The sequence below is a fragment of the Schistocerca americana genome, chromosome 8 (genome assembly GCF_021461395.2).
Source record: "Schistocerca americana isolate TAMUIC-IGC-003095 chromosome 8, iqSchAmer2.1, whole genome shotgun sequence".
NCBI classification, from domain to species: domain Eukaryota; kingdom Metazoa; phylum Arthropoda; class Insecta; order Orthoptera; family Acrididae; genus Schistocerca; species Schistocerca americana.
In genome coordinates this window covers 192,986,236-193,006,845 of record NC_060126.1, presented here as the reverse complement: position 1 = coordinate 193,006,845, position 20,610 = coordinate 192,986,236, and the positions used below count along the sequence as shown (strand labels likewise).

General features: G+C 42.9%; 1 protein-coding gene across 1 annotated transcript in view; it reads left to right on the top strand.

The window, feature by feature from the left end:
* LOC124544808 (transcription termination factor 2) overlaps window positions 1-20,610 on the top strand; it is a 317,601-nt gene that overhangs the window by 106,017 nt on the left and 190,974 nt on the right. Inside the window, exon 7 of the mRNA XM_047123494.1 lies at window positions 15,394-15,600. Within this exon, the coding sequence (XP_046979450.1) occupies window positions 15,394-15,600 (207 nt within the window). The remainder of the gene's footprint in view (window positions 1-15,393; window positions 15,601-20,610) is intronic.

Here is a 20,610-nt window from a genome sequence, read left to right as displayed (position 1 = left end):
AAGGAAGTCGAACGTGCCCTTTCAAAGGAACCATCCCGGCATTTGCCTGGTGCGATTTAGGGAAATCACGGAAAACCTAAATCAGGATGGCCGGATGTGGGAGGAGCTAGTTGGCATATAAACTTGTACTACTGTGGTAGGTGTGGGCTTCGTATCTATCTTGGCCACAATAATGCGTTCACTATGCTGTTTGTAGTAGTTTACCCACATTTCAATTTTTTTTTATTCATTATTAAACCTACTCCTGCATTACCCCTATTTGATTTTGTATTTATAACCCTGTCTTCACCTGATCGGAAGTCTTGTTTCTCCTGCCACCGAAATTCACCTATTCCACGACATCTAACTTTAACCTATCCATTTCCCTTTTTTTAAATTTTCTTATCTACCTGCCCGATTAAGGGATCTGACATTCCATGCTCCGATCCGTAGATTGCCAATGAATAGTCCCCACCTGGAGATCCGAATGAGGGACTATTTTACCTCCGGAATATTTTACCCAAGAGTACGCCATCATCATTTAACCATACAGTAAAGCTGCATGCCCTCAGGAAAAATTACGGCTGTAGTGTCCCCTTGCTTTCAGCAGTTCGCAGTACCAGCACAGCAAGGCCGTATTGGTTAGTGTTACGAGGCCAGATCAGTCAATCATCCAGACTGTTGCCCCTGCAGCTACTGAAATGCCTGCTGCCCCTCTTCAGGAACCACACGTTTGTCTGGCCTCTCAACAGATACCCCTCCATTGTGGTTGCACCTACGGTACGGCTATCTGTATCGCTGAGGCACGCAAGCCTCCCCACCAACGGCAACACATATATTCACATTAATGCAATTATTACAGACCGATCAGAGTAAAAGACCACTGTATTCTTTTCAGTCAGAGAAGTAGTGTACTGCATTTTTCTACTAATGAAGAAGACTAGTGATATTGTCTTTTTCACACATTACACAGTTTTCTGTCTGTTCCTTGTCAACATATCAAAACACATTTATATATTCAGTAAAGAATGTTTTTACTCAGTTCATGAGCTTGCACACCGCAAAATGACATATTCCTTTTATTTGATTTATTATGGCGCCAATTCCTTTCACATGGGGGCTGGGCCAGAATGGAACTCGGTTCCCTGTTTGTTGAATGCTTTTCACTTTTTCCGGTATCACCACAATGGAATTCGATTGAGGTGTGTCAACCAAAAGAATTAATTACATTATACTGCCGTCACATGGCACAAAAGATGTCTGTGAAAACTGGAAGAAATTGGAAACTAACTTGGAGATGTTAGGATTTGTATAAAAACTGGATTTTAATTTGCAGAATGTTTGATGTTTATTCCTTAAAAGTGAATGTTTTCTTAAAGCAGTTTTCTTTAAGACCAGGGAGGACCAACGTTGCTCTTGCAGGAGTTTTGCTGAGACCAGCAGAAATAGTTGTTAAAAGTGGTTTTGTTAATTTAGAGCTGAACAAAATAGTGGTGTATTTGGAATGTCAGGTGGAAACAAATTTGGGTTGAACTGTTGCAGGTGCAAGGCTTGCATGATTGTATAGCGCACAAACTATGTATGAGTCTGGGTCAAAAGAAACTTACCAACTATTAAGTGTCTAAAACTCACTGTGATTTTTTTTCCAAGTTGTTGTTGTGATCTTCAGTCCAAAGACTGGTTTGGTGCAAATCTCCATGCTACTCTATCCTGAGCAAGTCTCTTCATCTCTGAGTAACAACAGCAACCTACATCCTTCCGAATCTGCATAGTATATTCATATCTTGGCCCGCCTCTATGATTTTTACCCTCCACACTTCCCTCCAGTACTAAATTCATCCCTTGATGCCTCAGAATGTGTCCTGTCAACTGATCTCTTCTTCTAGTCTGGTTGTGCCACAAACTCCTCTTCTCCCCAATCCTATTCAATACTTCCTCATTAGTTATGTGATCTACCCATCTAGTCTTCAGCATTCTTCTGTAGCACCACATTTCGAAAGCTTCTGTTCTCTTCTTGTCCAAACTATTTAACGTCCATGTTTCACTTCAATACACGGCTACACTCCATACAAATACTTTCAAAAATGACTTCCTGACACTTAAATCAATACTCGATGTTAACAAATTTCTCTTCTTCAGAAACGCTTCCCTTGCCATTGCCAGTCTACATTTTATATCCTCTCTACTTCGACCATCATCAGTTATTTTGCTCCCCAAATAGCAAAACTCCTTTACTACTTTAAGTGTCTCATTTCCTAATCTAATTCCCTCAGCATAACCCGACTTAATTCGACCACATTCCATTATCCTCGTTTTGCTTTTGTTGATGTTCATCTTATATCCTCCTTTCAAGACACTATCCATTCCGTTCAACTGCTCTTCCAAGTCCTTTGCTGTCTCTGACAGAATTACAATGTCATCGGCGAACCTCAAAGTTTTTATTTCTTCTCCATGGATTTTAATACCTACTCCGAATTTTTCTTTTGTTTCCCTCACTGCTTGCTCAATATACAGATCGAAAAACATCGGGGATAGGCTACAACCCTGCTGCACTCCCTTCCCAACCACTGCTTCCCTTTCACACCCTTCGACTCTTATAACTGCCATCTAGTTTCTGTACAAATTATAAATAGCGTTTTGCTCCCTGTATTTTATACCTGCCACCTTCAGAATTTGAGAGAGACAGCATCTCCCAGTTTTTCTATTCATCTGTATAGAATTCATGTTAGTATTTTGCAACTGCGACTTATTAATCTGATAGTTCAGGAATTCTCACATGTCAACACCTGCCCTCTTTCGAATGGGAATTATTATATTCTTTTTGAAGTCTGAGGGTATTTCACCAGTCTCATACATACAATTTCTCCCCAGATGGAAGATTTTTGTCATAACTGGCTCTCTCAAGGCTATCAGTAGTTCTAACGGAATGGTGTTTACTCCCGGGGCATTGTTTCAACTTAGGTCTTTCTGTGCTCTGTCAGATTCCTTACAGAGTATCATATCTCCCATCTCATCTTCATTTATATCATCTTCCATTTCCATAACATTGCCCTTGTATAGACCTTCTATATACTCCTTCCACCTTTCTGTTTTCCCTTCTTTCCTTAGGACTAGTTTTCCCTCTGACCTCTTGATATTCATACAGGTGATTGTCTTTTCTCCAAAGGTCTCCTTAATTTCCCTGTACGCTGCATCTATCTTACCCACTGGTGATATATGCTTCTGCATCCTTACATTTGTCCTCTAATGATTCCTACTTAGCCATTTTGCATGTCCTGTCGATCTCATATTTAAGACATTTGTATTCCCTTTCGCCTGCTTCATTTACTGCATTATTATATGTTCTTCTTTCACCGGTTAATTTCAGCATATCTTGTGTTACCTAAAGATTCCTACTAGCCCTTGTCTTTTTACCTACTTGGTCCTCTGCTGCCTTCACTATTTCATCTCTCAGACCTATCCATTCTTCTTCTATTCTATTCCTTTCCTCTGTTCTTGTCAATCGTTCCCTAATGCTCCCTATGAAACTCTCTACAACCTCTAAAATAATCAATTACTGATAACATAATGTAAATGGGTACACAAAAAAGGATTTAACTCTTACAAGCTTTTGGAGCCGCCTCCTGGTGGAAGAGTTGAAGGGGAAAAAAGAGGAGTGAAAGAAATGTACTGAAGAGAGTTTGAGTAAAGGAATACAGTTTAGAAAAGTCACCCAGAACCATGGGTCAGGGGAGACTTACCGGACAGGATGAGAAGGAAAGACTGATTGTTGAGGACTGCACCAGACAAGATTTGAACACCTGAGAGCAGTCCCCAACAATCAATCTTTCCTTCTCATCCCGTCCAGTAAGTCCCCCCTGTCCCAGGGTAGTGGGTGACTTTTCTAAACTGTACCCTCTTCGCTAAACCTCTCCAGTCTTTTTGCCTCACCTCTCTTTCTTCTCCTTCAACTCTTCCACTAGGAGGAGGAGCCACTGGCTCCGAAAGCTTGAAAAAGTGTGTGTGTGTGTGTGTGTGTGTGTGTGTGTGTGTGTGTGTGTGTCTCTGTCCGTCCCTGCTTCTGCTTGATGAAAAGATTTTCTTTTTTCTCCGTCCATTTACGTTACATTATCTCTACAGCCTCTGGTTCTTTCAGTTTATCCAGGTCACATCTCAAATTCCTACCTTTTTGCAGTTTCATCAGTTTTAATCTACAGTTCATAACCAATAAATTGTGGTCAGAGTGCACATCTGCCCCTGAAAATGTCTTACAATTTAAAACATGGTTTCTAAATCTCTGTCTTACCATTATATATTCAACCTGAAACCATCCGGTGCCTCCAAGTCTCTTCCACGTATACAGCCTTCTGTCATGATTCTTAAACCATTTTTTAACTATGATTAAGTTATGCTCTGTGCAATATTCTACCAGGCGCCTTCCTCTTTAATTCTTTACTCCCAGTCCATAATCACGTACTACTTTTCCTTTTCTTTCTTTTCCTATTATTGAATTCCAGTCCCCCATGACTACTAAATTTTCATCTCCCTTAACTATCTGAATAATTTCTTTCATCTTATCATACATTTCTTCAATCTCTTAGTTGTCATATAAACTTGTACTACTGTGGTAGGCGTGACTTAGTGTCTGTCTGGGCTACAATAGTGCGTTCACTGTGCTGTTCATAGTAGCTTATCTGTGTTCCTATTTTTTTATTCATTATTAAACCTACTCCTGCATTACTGTTATTTTATTTTATGTTTATAATCCTATATTCACCAGACCAGAAGTCCTGTTCGTCCTGCCACAGAACTTCATTAATCTCCACTATATCTAACGTTAACCTATCCATTTCCCTTTCTAAATTTTCTAACTTGAAGAATGTGTTTTGTTTCTCCTGATAACAACACCCTCCTGAGTAGTCCCCACCCGGAGGTCCGAACGAGGGACTATTTTACCTCCAGAATATTTTACCCAAGAGGATGCCATCATCATTGAACCATTCAGTGAAGCTGCATGCCCTCAGGAAAAATTAAGGCTGTGGTTTACCCTTTCTCTCAGCCGTTTGCAGTTCCAGCACAGCAATGCTATTTTGATTGATGTTACAAGGCCAGTTCTATCAATCATCCAGGCTGTTACCCCTGAAACTACTGAAAAGGCTGCTGCCGTTCTTCAGTAACCGCACATTTATCTGACCATTCTTCGGATACCCCTCCATTGTGGTTGCATCTATGGTTCAGCTATCTGTATCTCTGAAACACGAAAGTCTTTCTTCAACTATCTGCCAAAAATTATTTAAAAATAATGTTTGGTTTGGGTGTTTACATGAAAATTTTATTATAACATGTAATTTTTTTCTTATCTTTATCCTGTATGCTAATGGCGTTGCTACAATGGTAACATGGGTTCCCATCAGATCACGTAAGTTAAGTGCTGTAGGGGTTGGCTAGCACTTGGATGAGTCACCGCTGTTGTCACGCGGGGTGCACTCAGCCCTTGTGAGGCCAATTGAGGAGGTACTTGACTGAGAAGTAGTGGCTCCGGTCATGAAAACTGACTACGGTGGGGAGAGTGGTTTGCTGACCACATGCCTCTCCACTATCCACATCCAGTGATGCCTATAGGCTGAGGGTGACATGGCGGTCGGTCATTACCGTTAGCGTCTTCTGAGACCTGTTTGGGTGGAGTTTACTTAGTTAGTGCCATTCCAGTGGCACTACAATGATGCTGCCATGAGTTGAAATCTGGACTAACGCTGAAGAGCAGGGGTGGGCAGGTGGCGCAGTATTGGCTGCCTGGGCTGTGCTGGCGGCAGTAGAGTTGTGACAATGGTACTGATTGACACAGACTGGGCATTACTTATTGTTCAGCTGGTTGAACGATGATGAACAGTTTCAACTGTGGTTAAATATTGTTTCCCTCTCCTGATTCCACTGTAACATCGATGTTTCTGGGTTGTGTTGAAATGTCTCAAGTGTGTCAGTGCCTGGAAGGTCCGGTGAAACTGGTAGTAGATCACACTGCCAAGCTGCGTCAGTTACATGACACACAGCTGGTGGCCTGGTCCCGGTGCTTGTGGTCTGGCGACACAGGTGCTGTTCACACAGTTCAGTGATCAGCACCTGCTGTCTGCAGTGGCCTTGTTGCTCTGGCTTCTGCTTCAAGTTCCCGTATGGTTTTGTCCGTTACAGCTTCAAAGCCCATGATATGATATAGGATCCTATTATACCTCCAGAGATGTCAAAATTACTTAATAAGATAGATAAAAAATCTACTCACCAAGCAGCAGCAGCAGAACCCACACATAAAAGACGATTGTAATTGGCAAGCTTTCGGAGCCAAGGATTGGAACATGGGAATTACCTGCCTGTTACATAAAAAGGCGACAAGTCAGAATGTAGTAATTATCATGGAATCACACTCTTGGATGTAATGTATAAGATATCTAGTAAAATTTTAGCCTCCAGACTTGAAGGGATGATAGAAGGGATATTGGGGGACTATCAGTCTGGATTTAGGAGGAGCAGATCCACAATGGATCAGATATTTTTATTTTTTATCCAGCCTTCTGATTCATATATTACTGTGGGTCTTAATATGGTGGTGTATATTTTGATGTTAGGAAAGTCACCCAGAACTGCGGGTCAGGGGAGACTTACCATACAGCATGAGAAAGGACGATTCAGTATGTCCCACTTCGTTTTGTTTATTTTTAAACTTACTTCTCTTGCTGCTTCCTCTAAGACATCGTAGTTCCCCTTTAGTGCTCTTATATTCCTTGCCATTAAGGCTACGTCATCCGCATATGCTGCCACTTGAACTTGCTTTCCTCCTGGGTTTATCGGCATTTGCCGCATCACTTTTCCTAAAACTAAATTAAATAACATTGTAGAGATCACATCTCCCTGTCGTAGCCCGCTCTGTACTTGGAATTCACCAGACAGTTCTTGCTCTATTCTTACTTTACACAATGGTGCTTTCATTGTCATTTCCATTAAACTGACCAGTTTTAGTGGGATTCGAAATTCTTTCATGATCTGTATAATTTTCTTCCTATGTAGGCTCCTTTATCAATTCATGGACTGCCTCCTCCATTTTCTTTCCCCTGTATTTTAATAATTCGGCCTATATGCCATTTTCTCCTGCTGCTTTATTATTTTTTAGGCTCTTGATAGCATTCTTCACTTCCTCTAGCTCTGGTACTACTTCCACTTCCCGATCCTCTACATCTAACTCTGGTTCCAACTCTGAGTTTTGTTCCCTTTCATTCTCAATTACAGTTCCTTCATCTTTATCCCCTCTTTCCCGTCAAGCAGTTCAGTAAAATACTTTGCCACCTTTCTAGGACTTTGCTTTTATCTCTAATTAGGTTTTCGTCCTTATCCTTATAAAAAACTGCTCAAAGTTGGAAACCTTTCTTCAAATCTCTTGTTCTTTCATAGAACCTTCTGATCTCGTTATTGTCTCCCATTTCGTCCAGCTACTCTATCCTTCTCCTTTCATGCTGCCTTTTCTTTACCCTATAAACCTTATCCGCTGTTTTCCTCTTTCCTCTGTATTCTTCTGCCACTAACCTCGTGTTCCTTTGCAACATTCTCTGTCTCGCTTCATTTCTCTCCTGTATTACTGTTAAGCATTCCTTAAGCACCACTTAACCACCCTTTTGCATTGTTCTCTCTCCAGTATCTCTTCTGCAGCTACGCTAATAGGAGTTTTCAAAGACTCCCATTTAGTTTCCACGTTATCTTCATTCCCTGTGTTTCTACCTGCTTCCAACATCTCTTCTAGTTTCTTCCTATATTCTTCACTCCTCTTCTTTCCCCTTCAACTCTTCTGCCTGAAGGAGGAGGAACCACTGGCTCCGAAAGCTTGCCAATTACAACTGTATTTTATGTGTGTGTTCTGCCGCCACGTGGTGAGTAGATTTTTTTTTTATCAATCCTATTAAATAATTTTGTCAATAACTGATTTTTTTCCTCAGATCTCAAATTAGACGTGAACTTTAGCTTCCTCAAACAACAGTGTGGCATTTTCTGAAACGATGCCTCCATATGAAATCTTACTAGTTGCCAGTCAACTCACTTCAGCATTGCAATAAATTTTGTCCCTCTTTTTAGTCTCTTACCTTGGCAGACAGTGTTGTCTTGCATTGCATTCTGCATCCATAACTTTGAGAACATGTCCAGTTCAGACTGGATATGAGTATCGGGGTATGGTGAGCTTGAGGTGCAAGAGGTAGCGTCCTCTGGACGTATTAATAATCCTCCATAAACACTGTGAAAAGTAACATAACATTGATCGTATCACAGATTTTCTTTTAGTTTTTGTTATAATGGATAGGTAAGCTGACACAGTACTTGTGAGCAATTGAATTAGAGATACCTACCTATTAGTGTGTAGCATCCACTTTTTGTGCTAGAATAGTGATGACATGTCATGTGTCAGACTTCATGGGACTCTGAAAATATTGGGGAGCTATCCTGTTCAATCATTGTTAAATCACTGCTAACAACTTCTCGAGATCCATCACGACTGGGTCCAAGATGTGCCCACCTTGCTTGGTGTCATTCCACGTGTCCTTAATAGGATTAAGGAAGATGTGCCCACCCTGCTTGGTGTCATTCCACATGTCCTTAATAGGATTAAGGTCAGGTGAGATGACGCACCACAGAAGCACCCCCATGTTGATGGAATGTTCCTCAAATCATCCCAGTACAAACCAGAAACAGTTGGTTGGTTGGTTGTTTTGGGGGGAAGGAGACCAGACAGCGAGGTCATCGGTCTCATCGGATTAGGGAAGGATGGGGAAGGAAGTCGGCCGTGCCCTTTGAAAGGAACCATCCCGGCATTTGCCTGGAGCGATTTAGGGAAATCACGGAAAACCTAAATCAGGATGGCCGGACGCGGGATTGAACCGTCGTCCTTCCGAATGCGAGTCCAGTGTGCTAACCACTGCGCCACCTCGCTCGGTCCAGAAACAGTTGAGTGGTGTCTTGTTGAGCTGTAGTTGCAGGCTGTTGGCAGGTTGCTGTTAGTGAGGAAAAAAAGAAAGTATCATTTGCCAGGAAAAGATGATGGCAGACATATTGGGTTCCATTGCATCACATATAAAAAAGCCCCATTAGTATACCTCCAGTACCTGCCTGAAGAGAGTCCTGCCATCAGACAAGATGCATTGCCTAGTGTGGTTATCAACGTACTCCTAACTGCTGTTTTAATCATCTTGTGGAGTTGCAGTTCTTCTTCCCATGCTATTTTAATGTTGAACGTTCACTGGCAGTATTCCTGTCCCATACTAATCTCTGTTATGCACCAGCGTACCACTTAATGAGGTGGTGGTTTGGATGGTGTTGCTGCTGACTAGTTGTTGTCCAACATTGAATTATAAAATGATTTACTGCCCTGTGGCCTTTCTATGCACTGTTACTGTTTCCAATACCCATCAGTGATCCCTGTTGTCAACCTATTGTTACCTGAAGCAAGTAGATACAAAATGCAAAAACGCTTGATGATTGCAACATTGTGACAGAGCTTCACAACCCCGTGAATTTCAGTAAAGGTGTCATCTTCTGTAAAGATCTGATGAGGAATACGTCAAGGAAATGAAGCATGAATGGGACGAGAAAGTTGCAACAGATGCACAAAAATGTACTGAAGAGATTAACAGGCAAGTGAAAGAAGATAATTGTGTTTGTACTTTGAAGTCACAAGGGTTGCTATAACATTCAAAGGCTTGTTTCCTCAAATGTGAAATACAGCCCTGTGTGTGGAAATGCAAGAATTATCGACAAGTTTTCATGGCTTGTTGTGGGCAAATGAACTTTAACACAGTGTATGTTGCCACTATTCTGTGTAAGCAATTGTAGCATTGCGATTTTACTCTGTATTTGAGGAGAAAACTATTGTTAAAAAAGTCATGAAGCAGATTGCTTTTGCTGGAACTTACTGGCTACTGAGTACCAGTACTCAAATCATCATCATCATTGTCCAAGAATGTAGTCAGTACTAAAACCTTAATACAAACTGCAACAATGGAAGCTGTAACAAACAGATGTATGAATGAACCTCAAAAATTATCAGCCTGATACTTAAAATGAGAATTTATGTTCCCAAAACCCTTTTATTTTTCAACACTATGCTCCTTTAACACTAACATGCTTGACCCAGCAGCTTTTTGTAGTGTTACTGTGGAAGTGCTACAAAATCCTCATCTACAGCTGCAATCATTTCTTGGGTGAACAAAAAATGTTGACGAGGAAAGACAGCGTACAGTTTTGGGAAGAGATGTAAGTCTGTGGAATATGGTGCGTCTTCCAACATTTACAAGCACAGATACCTCAATTTTCCTATTATAAAGACACTTTGAGGACAGGTGCAGTGTGTTAATTACAGGTGATTTTTTTTCTTCTTTTGCAAATCAGGTATGTTTCTTTAAATTTTTCATCTAGGTTCATTAGAATAGTGGTCCCCAGTTAGCGTTTTCATCTTTTGAAGAACGAAATTCCTTTTTTATCAACTCCCAGGACATTATCTTTCCTGTTGATCATATAGTCTTCACCCTCTGTCTTGTTTTAATTATAGTCTATTGTAACATGCCCATGCCGAAAATCACTCGTTTTTTTACATAAAAACGCCAAACACTGTTCAGAAATGGTATGAATTCATTTCTGATCTGCCTTGAGCAGGTGTGGCACTCATCTTGCATACAGTTTTCTCATTGGCAATTCTTCATGCAAAATGTAGCTGACTCGTTCTTTTGAAATCCAGACAATCTTGGCAGTTTCATACATCGTCATATGCTGAGCTTTCATATTGTGCACTTTTACGCAGTTATATATGGGACTGGACTTTTCAGACATCCTCCAAGGCAATCATGTTGGACATTTTAAAGGCCTCGTATAAATTCAGCTATCCATTTTTTCATAGTGGAAACTGAAGAAGTCACTATACACATTTATAAACTTTTAATGAATTTTAATTGACTTCAAATTTTCTTTAACAAAATACCTCATCACTGCAGAATTCCATTTTCAAGAATTCCTGCATCATGGCTTGTTCTTATAGCTGCCTCCAGTCAATTACTGCGCAGAATGACTTTCAGTTTCAAACAAAGCCTGAAGTTTTATACCTGTTGCGAAAGAAAATCATGCACAAAGTGTACCAAGATATGTATGAGCCCAAGAACTTACCAGACCATCCTCATAAGCAAGATATGCTTGCTGTAAAGTCAGTTGATTGTCGCTTTCAGGATGTCAGAAGCTGCAAAAGATAACTGTTCACCATCTTGTTGCAACAGTTGAGTGAAAATTTATGTAGTATGTCTCAAAATAGTAAGCCTTTATCTCCAGCACTGATAAAGGAACATGTACAGAAATAAAACAAATTTTGGAAAAATTGGGTCAAAACTGTCAGACTATACTGAGCTTGTGCTGCCTGATGAATAAGGAAAGAACCTTCTAGCAGAGTCTCTGGATTTTGAGGTCAACCCAGGGAACAAACAAACCCTTGCCCTAAACTGCAACTGTCACAGCTTCCATTGCTTGGCAGAAGGTGAATGACAAGGGAAAACCTCATCACAAAAATGGCTGCTTGAAGACAGTGGAACATGAATGGGTTCATGAAACATTTGGAGGAATTAACTCTAAGTACCCTTGTGCCCGTGTGTTCAGGAGATGCATTGTAAAGACTGCTCATGGGAACCGTATGCCAAACAGTGAGGACAGTGTAAAAGGGTGGTGGCTGTCTTTATTAATAATACATACTGCTGCTCATCTCTCTTCATCACTAGTGTATTAGCAGTTGCTGTAATAGTGAATATGCCAAATATGATCACTATATGTTCCATCTCGGTGTCACTGCATGACATGTTAAAGGAAGAGACAGTTTGACTATCTAACACAACTGTGCAACTAGTGTCTCTTCTGTTGGGACTTCAGTCCAGATAATGTGCTACAGGGCTTTATAACCACCCACCCAGGAGACAAGGTAGAGAGACTTCTTGTTATCTGAAGAGTCTTCTTTCTTGAAGGCAGCAGAGTGTGCACATCACCACTGCTATTGGGTGTTCTTCACCACTGATCTATGTTTATGGTTTCCAGCCTTTACACAAATTGTTCCGGAGAAGCTGTTAATAATCTGCTCTATGTTGCTTGATTTAGATACTCCTTTCAGACAAATTGGCACTAAATATTTCATAATTATCAAGGGGACCAAGAAAAGATCATGAAAACTATTCTTGAATAGTATAAACTATCCTACAAAGCAAAAACAAGTTAGAATGCCATCAAAAGGATTCCAAGGAAATAGGCAAAATGTCATAGTAATGCTATGTTAAGAAATAAGTCCATTGACCAGCAAAAGAGACATAGTCGAGAGTATGCTTGCACATTGTACTGAAATCACTGCCACAACCAGGCCGCGTCTGCCTTTCCATGGCTATTGAGTGACTATTGCTGACAGTGTAGTTTATACTTCAGTTCCATCAATAACAAAGGTAACAATTGCTCCTTCCTCATGCAAGAACTGGATTTGATTTTGCCTGTTTCAGCATGTTGTGGCACATCATCTGGAATACCAAGACAATCTTCTTTGACTTTTTTTGAGTTAGTATGAAAATATGAATAGAAGTGACCTCCTTTTGAATGGTTATCCACCATATAGTCTGGGCTTTAAAATCCACTGAATGTAGCCATTTTGCTTGTGGCTGTCAAATATTTATTGCAAACACAGTTTTGACATTTTGTCATTTTCAAGCACATGAAAGCAAAAATTGTCACTAAATGAAATACGCTGGCACTAAAAGTAAAGAAAAAGACTAGAAAACTAAAAACAGTAGTTGTAGTGATGTGGAATGTTAAAACTCACTCTAAAATTGAAGGAAGTCGTGAATAGAAATTGTCCACACCAAAAATATTCTGAATACAAATATGTGGTTTGTGAAAATGGACAAAGATCAAGCCCAGTCAGCCAGTAAATAAACAGTAGCTTTGGTGTTAAACATTTAAAACCGTCTTTCCTTCAGTATTTAAGAGCTACAAGATGTGACGTACTGAAAACGCATGTATCACTCCAAAATGTTAGTCCTGACGTGCTGGATCGAGTTTCAAGCAGTCTGAATCCAAATACATTTTGTGGTACAAGTATACCCACACCACACACTATGTCAGCATGAGCCATGTTGTGAGTACAAAAACAGCATTCCAATTTCATAAAAATAAAAACTTCATCAGCAATTTACACAGAAACAAAAGTGATAACATTTGTCCATTTTAAATGCCCATCTGATGAGCCCAGTGAACTACAATACTATTACAGTGCTGTCATAGGGCTCACATGTGTGTTAAAATGTCGAGGTGCTTATAAAACCATGCACATTCACATTCAGACTGCTGGGAACTATGTTCCAGCATGTAATGACGTAACATTGTAGAGTGGGCTTTAAAATCCCCTGTAAACACTACTTACATTCCCAGTTTTACTTTCTGTCACCTCATTTTATTATTCGAGCTTCTTTATTTGTTGATAATGTTTGCTTTCAGTATGCTTGAAAATAACAGATGTTGAAGTTGCAATCACAATAAATATTTTTTTAACAGCCATAATCAAAATGCCTACATACAATAATTACATTAAGGCTTTACACCTAGTCCTCATCAAAATTTTAAACTCTTGAGATGCTGTTAGTGAAGGTTCAGGTGTGATGTCTTTGATCTCCTGGAGGTGGGCAGCTATACGTCAAGTCTGCATTGTGTTCTTCTTCTTCTTCCAATATGGAGAAGACCAACAACACTACTCTGAGACAATGTGACAGCTTCATGGAGCTTCCACAGACATAGATTAGTCATGTCTTATTAGTTGATTCATACAAGAAAACAATATTCCCCAAGAAGGTGTTTTAAGCTGACAATGGTTTTAATAACTACAGATAGTATTACACCAAGAGTAAAGGGTCCTGCATGGTGTTCTTTATTCTGAGATGGTTTGTCAGTTTGTAGTTCATTATTAAACCTTATAGCAAACACAGTGTTTTAGGAGGTTAGAGGAATTGTCCTCGAAAATTATATTTACATTTTAGTCAGAGAAATCCATGTTAATTCATTTAAACTGTCCCTGTTGTTGCTCTTAATCTTCTTGAAATTGGAATGAGAGACACCATCATAAATTTTGAAAATTTGGTATAGTTCCTTGGCCTCGTTTTCAATCAGCTAATGGACCAGTCTATATACAGAGGCTCATGAACTCCTATTGTAGCAGTGCCTGGTCATTGTGTTAACAATCTACGAAAGTACTAAAATTTTCCTGCTCTGCCCTTTTGGTACGGGCCCCACCTCACACTGTTTCACCCTCTGCTTTCACATTGTGTGAAATGATTTAATTATTTTTCTGTTTTACTATTTCTCTTGCCTTCTTTGATGTAATGAACCTGTGCTTTAAATCTGAAAGCTGTTGCCATCTGATTATTTAAAAAACATAACTACTTTTTTCTTCTTTATTGTGTGTTAAATTTCTTATTCTTTATTATAAGAGGTGATCAAACAATTTCCATTTTAGGGCATTGCTGCAACATGTATGCAGTGTAGTGTGACTCTGATGCTGGTATATAATCACTGAGATGTAGGAAAGGGATTGGTGTGGCATTTGTATCTTTGCAACATGAGTATAGTAAATGCAGAAATGTGAACTATGGTGACGTTATTACCAAATGTGTCCAAACAAGACAAGCATGCCGTTATTCTTTACTTGGTTGCCGAAGGACAAACATTTGTTGACAACCATTGAAGAATTAAAAATATGTATGAGACATTATGTCTGTTTACAACCAATGACAAGGAATGCTGCTGTTTTGTGATGACACACATTTTCATACCACAAATGTAGCATTGCAGAAGTTTTGCCAAATGGATGGTGACATTCGAGCACGTCCTCTATAGTTCTTATCTCTCCCCATGTGATTATCATGCCTTTTGTCCCTAAAAATGGCTTTGGAGAGTTGACAATACCTGTCAGACAAGGATGTGCAGCAGGCAGTTATGGACTTCTTCAAGCAGCAGGACACGGCATTTAACCAAACGGTTACTTTCAACCTAGTGCATTGGTGGAATGATTGCCTCAACTCTCACAGTAATTTTGCCTGGTTGGCACACTGATTCTTGACTGTACAATCTTCAAACAGAAACTTTTGATCACCCTTCATACTTCTAACACAGACAATAGATGAATAAATGGTCAAATCACTTCAAGTACTTTCAGTTAATGTATGTTTTTATTTGGAAAGGAGTCAATAAAGAGAAAAAAAGCAGTAACATCTCAACCTTTCTTATTTGTGAATTCTGCTAGCGTACGCACAAGAGAAAGACAGTAATATTTACTAATTGTGTGTGTTTGCATGATAATTTTACTCTGTGTAAGTTTTGTGTCTGTTTAACCTTGTGTTTCAGCATCAGCATATGAAGTCAGTGGCAGACTTCTTACAGTTGATGCATTAGAGCAACTGCATAAATCACTAGAAACTCGACCGGCTGACAATATTTTTGAAGACGACCCAAAAGGATTGAAAAGTAGTTACAAACTTATGGCTCACCAGAAGCATGCTCTTGCTTGGCTCTGCTGGAGAGAACGTCAAAAGCCTCGTGGTGGTATCCTTGGTAAGGCCTCTGGAAAGGTGAAACTGTCTAATGACTTACACTGTATTTGTTATGGTTAATTAGTTTAGTGTTCATGCGAATTCTGTAATTGTTGAACAGTGAGAGGAGATATTAGACTCATCCTACTGTGGCAGGAGAAATTTACAAAGTAATATTAGAGAACTTTTGTCATCTTTATGGAGTAGATGTCTCAAGTTCCCTTTATGCCAAAATGAACAACACCAAACTTTCAACAGTGAATGAAAATTCTCTCTTGTGTAAATGCTAGACATGTGTGTGAAAATGGCATTCAGTTGTGGGGAATTCACATTCACTGTTGTTCGCTCGTGTTCTGATGGTTGTAAGTTTTTCAGCAAACTGTCAAAGCAAACTTGTGTCCCCTCCACTTTCGTGCCAGCAGTGCAGATAGTTTTCCTCTGCTATCTTTTCCATTGTTCTTGTTGCTGACAAGGGTTGTGTGAGTGATCAAGTGATCCAAAGTGAGTGTAATGTTGGTGAAAGAAGAATATAGGTGCCATACATCAGGGCTGGCCATGGCATCCCAAACCACACACAAGCTGGATGTGCTGGCCGAGGTACCTTTGCTCAGTCCTTTTCAGAAGTACCTGGTACACCACAACATTTCATTTAATATTGCAGGGTGGCATTTTTAGGTTAGCACAACTCTCTTCACTTAGGCTGAATCCCCCCTGCGGGTCCGGGGATTAGAATAGGCCCGCGGTATTCCTGCCTGTCGTAAGAGGCGACTAAAAGGAGTCCATCCCCCTCACGGGGGTAGTTAGCGCCTGCGTCCGGAGACGGACGGTTCCACGACCTATCATCGTGGTCCTTTTGGTTTTTCACTTCTCGTTTCTTCCTTCCTTTTGTTGGTTCCTTTCTTTGCTCTTCTCCACCTCACTGTCTTCCTTACTCTTTCCGTTGACTTCTCCTTGCTTTCTCATTGCCTTTTTCTCCTTGCCTTCTCATTGCCTTCTTCTCCTTGCCTTCTCATTGCCTTCTTCTCCTTGCCTTCTCATTGCCTTCTTCTCCTTGCTTTCTCATTGCCTTCTTCTCCTTGCCTTCTCTGGTCTCCGCCTCGGCGTTTGAGACAGTCTGTCCTCTTTCTCCCTCTCTCTCTTCTTTTCCTCTTCTTCCTTCCTCCCTGTGCGTGCCTGAAGGCCGACCCACGCGTTCGCACGCGTAGCCGGTGACGGGGTAACGCGTAAGTCCCCGCCCTGGGTAGACATGTAAGGCACGCGCGTACCCCCTGGTAAAGGCCAGGCCCGGGGAGGGGTGATTGCCTGAGCTGATACCTTCTGACCATGCCGATTGGTCCCTCCGTCTGTTTCTCGGGAGGTGTGACCTGAGGTGTAAACATTCACCTAAGGCGGGAGTGCCCTCTGAGAGGGTCCCCACAAGGAAGGAGCGCGCCATCGGAGACGCTGGCAATCATGGGGGATTCCTCCGCAATGGATTCTACTCCATCTCTTTCGACTTCGACCCAAAAACGGAAACGTGACCAGCCAACAGTGACAAAAGTACTACCGCCTGCCCCACAGTTCCTCGTAGTTTCTCGATCTGAGGACGGAAAGGATTTTTCCTCTGTCAACCCTTTCGTTATTCAGAAGGGCGTAGATGCCATAGCCGGATCTGTCAAATCTTGTACCAGGTTGTGTAACGGCACCTTATTACTAGAAACTGAGAGTGCCTTTCAGGCTCAAAAACTGCTTCGGGCCACCCTCCTGTACACGTTCCCTGTCCGGGTGGAGGCCCACCGAACTTTGAATTCGTCTCGTGGTGTGGTCTATACTAGCTCCCTCGACGGATTGACTGAGGAGGAGCTTCAATCATTCCTCGCTGAGCAGGGCGTGACGGCTGTCCATAGGGTCATGAAAAAGGTCAACAATGACCTTGTACCGACCCGGACAATTTTCTTGACCTTCGATAGTGTTAAGCTGCCATCGCGCATCAAGGCGGGCTACGAGGTTATTTCTGTTCGCCCCTATGTCCCGACACCTACGCGCTGCTACCAGTGTCAGCGTTTCAATCACACTCGACAGTCTTGTTCCAATGCGGCTAAATGTGTCACTTGTGGCAGGGATGCCCATGAGGGTGACTGTCCACCTCCGTCTCCTCGTTGTGTGAACTGTCAGGGTGACCATGCCGCATCCTCCCGCGACTGTCCTGTCTATAAGGAAGAACGCTGTATCCAGGAAATTCGGGTCAAAGAGAAAGTGTCCACCTCGGCTGCTCGCAAGCTATTGGCTAGTAGGAAGCCCACGCTGCTCCCAGCGGGGAAATATAGTACTGTCCTCGCCTCTCCTCGGACTACCCGGGAGGTAGCAACCCAGACATGCGATCTGACCTTCAGCACCACGGTCGTCCGTTCGGCCAGTGCTAAGATCGCGCGGTCTACGTCTCCTCTTCCTCCCATCACCCCACAGACACGAGCACCTTCCTCCGCTTCTGCTAAGACGAAGACCCAGAAGTCAGATGCACGGGCCTTCAAGAAGGAACCATCCCGTGCAGACTTCCTCCGTACCTCGACCTCCCAGCCTTCGACCGGTACTTCCACTACACGTCCTTCCAAAAAGGCGCATAGGAAGCACAGTTCTCCTTCTCCGCCACGGCGCATTTCTTCTCCTGCGCCACCCAGCGGTTGCCGCCCCAGGCCGTCATCCGTTTCGCCTGGCCGCACCGCTGGTCGCCGTACATCTGGCCGTTCACTGGCGGAGGAAGCTCCCCCTCCCGGCCATCCTCCCGAGATGGCCGATGACCCTATAGACCCAATGGACGATGACTGTCCGCCTACTGATAGCGGCGGCAGTGCTCGCTCGAAGCCAGGCCCTAAGCGGCCTTCGAGGTGACCACTTCTCTCATCTTCCTTTTCTTACGATGGCACTTATTCACTGGAATATTCGCAGCATTCGCTCCAACCGAGAGGACTTGAAGTTGCTGCTCCGCTTGCACCGTCCGCTTGTCGTAGCCCTCCAGGAAACGAAGCTACGCCCATGCGATCAAATTGCCTTGGCACACTACACCTCTGTGCGTTTTGACCTACCCCCTGTGGTAGGTATCCCAGCTCATGGAGGGGTTATGTTGCTGGTCCGGGATGATATTTACTACGATCCCATCACGTTGCACACCGGCCTGCAGGCAGTTGCCATCCGCATTACTCTCCCCACTTTTACGTTTTCCTTTTGTACCGTTTACACTCCATCGTCATCTGCCGTTACAGGGCAGACGTGATGCAACTTATTGCTCAGCTACCTGCACCATTTTTGTTAACTGGAGACTTCAATGCCCACCATCCCCTTTGGGGCTCTCCAGCATCCTGCCCGAGGGGCTCCTTGTTAGCAGACCTTTTCAACCAGCTCGATCTTGTCTGCCTCAATACTGGCGCCCCTACTTTTCTTTCGGACACATCTCACACCTATTCCCATTTAGACCTCTCTATATGTACTCCCCAACTTGCACGCCGGTTTGAGTGGTATGCACTTTCTGATACATATTCGAGCGACCACTTCCCGTGTGTTATCCATCTCCTGCAGCATACCCCCTCTCCGTGCTTCTCTAAGTGGACCATCTCCAAGGCAGACTGGGGGCTCTTCTCTTCCAGGGCGACCTTTCAGGATCAAACCTTTACAAGCTGCGATCGTCAGGTCGCACACCTCACGGAAGTCATTCTCGCTGCTGCTGAATATTCCATCCCTCACCCTCCTTCTTCTCCACGTCGCGTACCGGTCCCCTGGTGGACCGCAGCATGTAGAGACGCTTTACGTGCTCGTCGACGTGCTTTACGCACATTTAAACGCCACCCTACAGTGGCGAATTGTATCAATTATAAACGATTACGTGCTCAGTGTCGTCGTATTATCAAAGAAAGCAAGAAAGCCAGCTGGGCTGCTTTCACAAGCACCTTCAACAGTTTTACTCCTTCTTCCGTTGTCTGGGGTAGCCTGCGCCGGCTATCTGGCACTAAGGTCCACTCACCAGTTTCTGGCTTGAAGGTCGCGAATGACGTCCTTGTGGCCCCTGAGGCTGTCTCCAATGCCTTCGGCCGATTTTTCGCAGAGGTTTCGAGCTCCGCTCATTACCACCCTGCCTTCCTCCCCCGCAAACAGGCAGAGGAGGCTAGGCCACCTAACTTCCGCTCCTCGAATTGTGAAAGTTATAATGCCCCATTCACCATGCGGGAACTCGAAAACGCACTTGGCCGATCACGGTCCTCTGCTCCAGGGCCAGATTCTATTCATATTCAGATGCTGAAGAACCTTTCTCCTGCGGGTAAAGGTTTTCTTCTTCGTACATACAATCGCATCTGGATTGAGGGACATGTTCCCGAATGCTGGCGCGAGTCTATTGTTGTCCCGATTCCTAAGCCGGGGAAGGACAAGCACTTGCCTTCCAGTTATCGACCTATCTCGCTTACCAGCAGTGTCTGTAAAGTGATGGAGCGAATGGTTAACTCTCGATTGGTTTGGCTGCTCGAGTCTCGACGCCTACTTACCAATGTACAATGTGGATTTCGTAGGCGCCACTCTGCTGTTGACCATCTGGTTACCTTGTCGACCTTCATTATGAATAACTTCTTGCGGAAGCGCCCGACCGCGGCTGTGTTCTTTGATTTGGAGAAGGCTTACGACACCTGTTGGAAGGCGGGCATTCTCCGCACCATGCATACGTGGGCCTTCGCGGTTGCCTCCCTCTTTTTATTCGTTCCTTTTTAATGGATCGACAGTTCAGGGTACGTGTGGGTTCTGTCCTGTCCGACACCTTTCGCCAGGACAATGGGGTGCCACAGGGCTCAGTTTTGAGCGTCGCTCTCTTCGCCATCGCGATCAATCCAATAATGGATTGCCTCCCAGCTGATGTATCAGGCTCCCTTTTCGTGGACGATTTTACCATCTATTGCAGCGCGCAGTGTACACGTGTCCTGGAGCGCTGTCTTCAGCGTTCTCTTGACCGTCTTTACTCCTGGAGTGTCGCCAATGGCTTCCGTTTTTCTGCCGAGAAGACGGTCTGTATTAA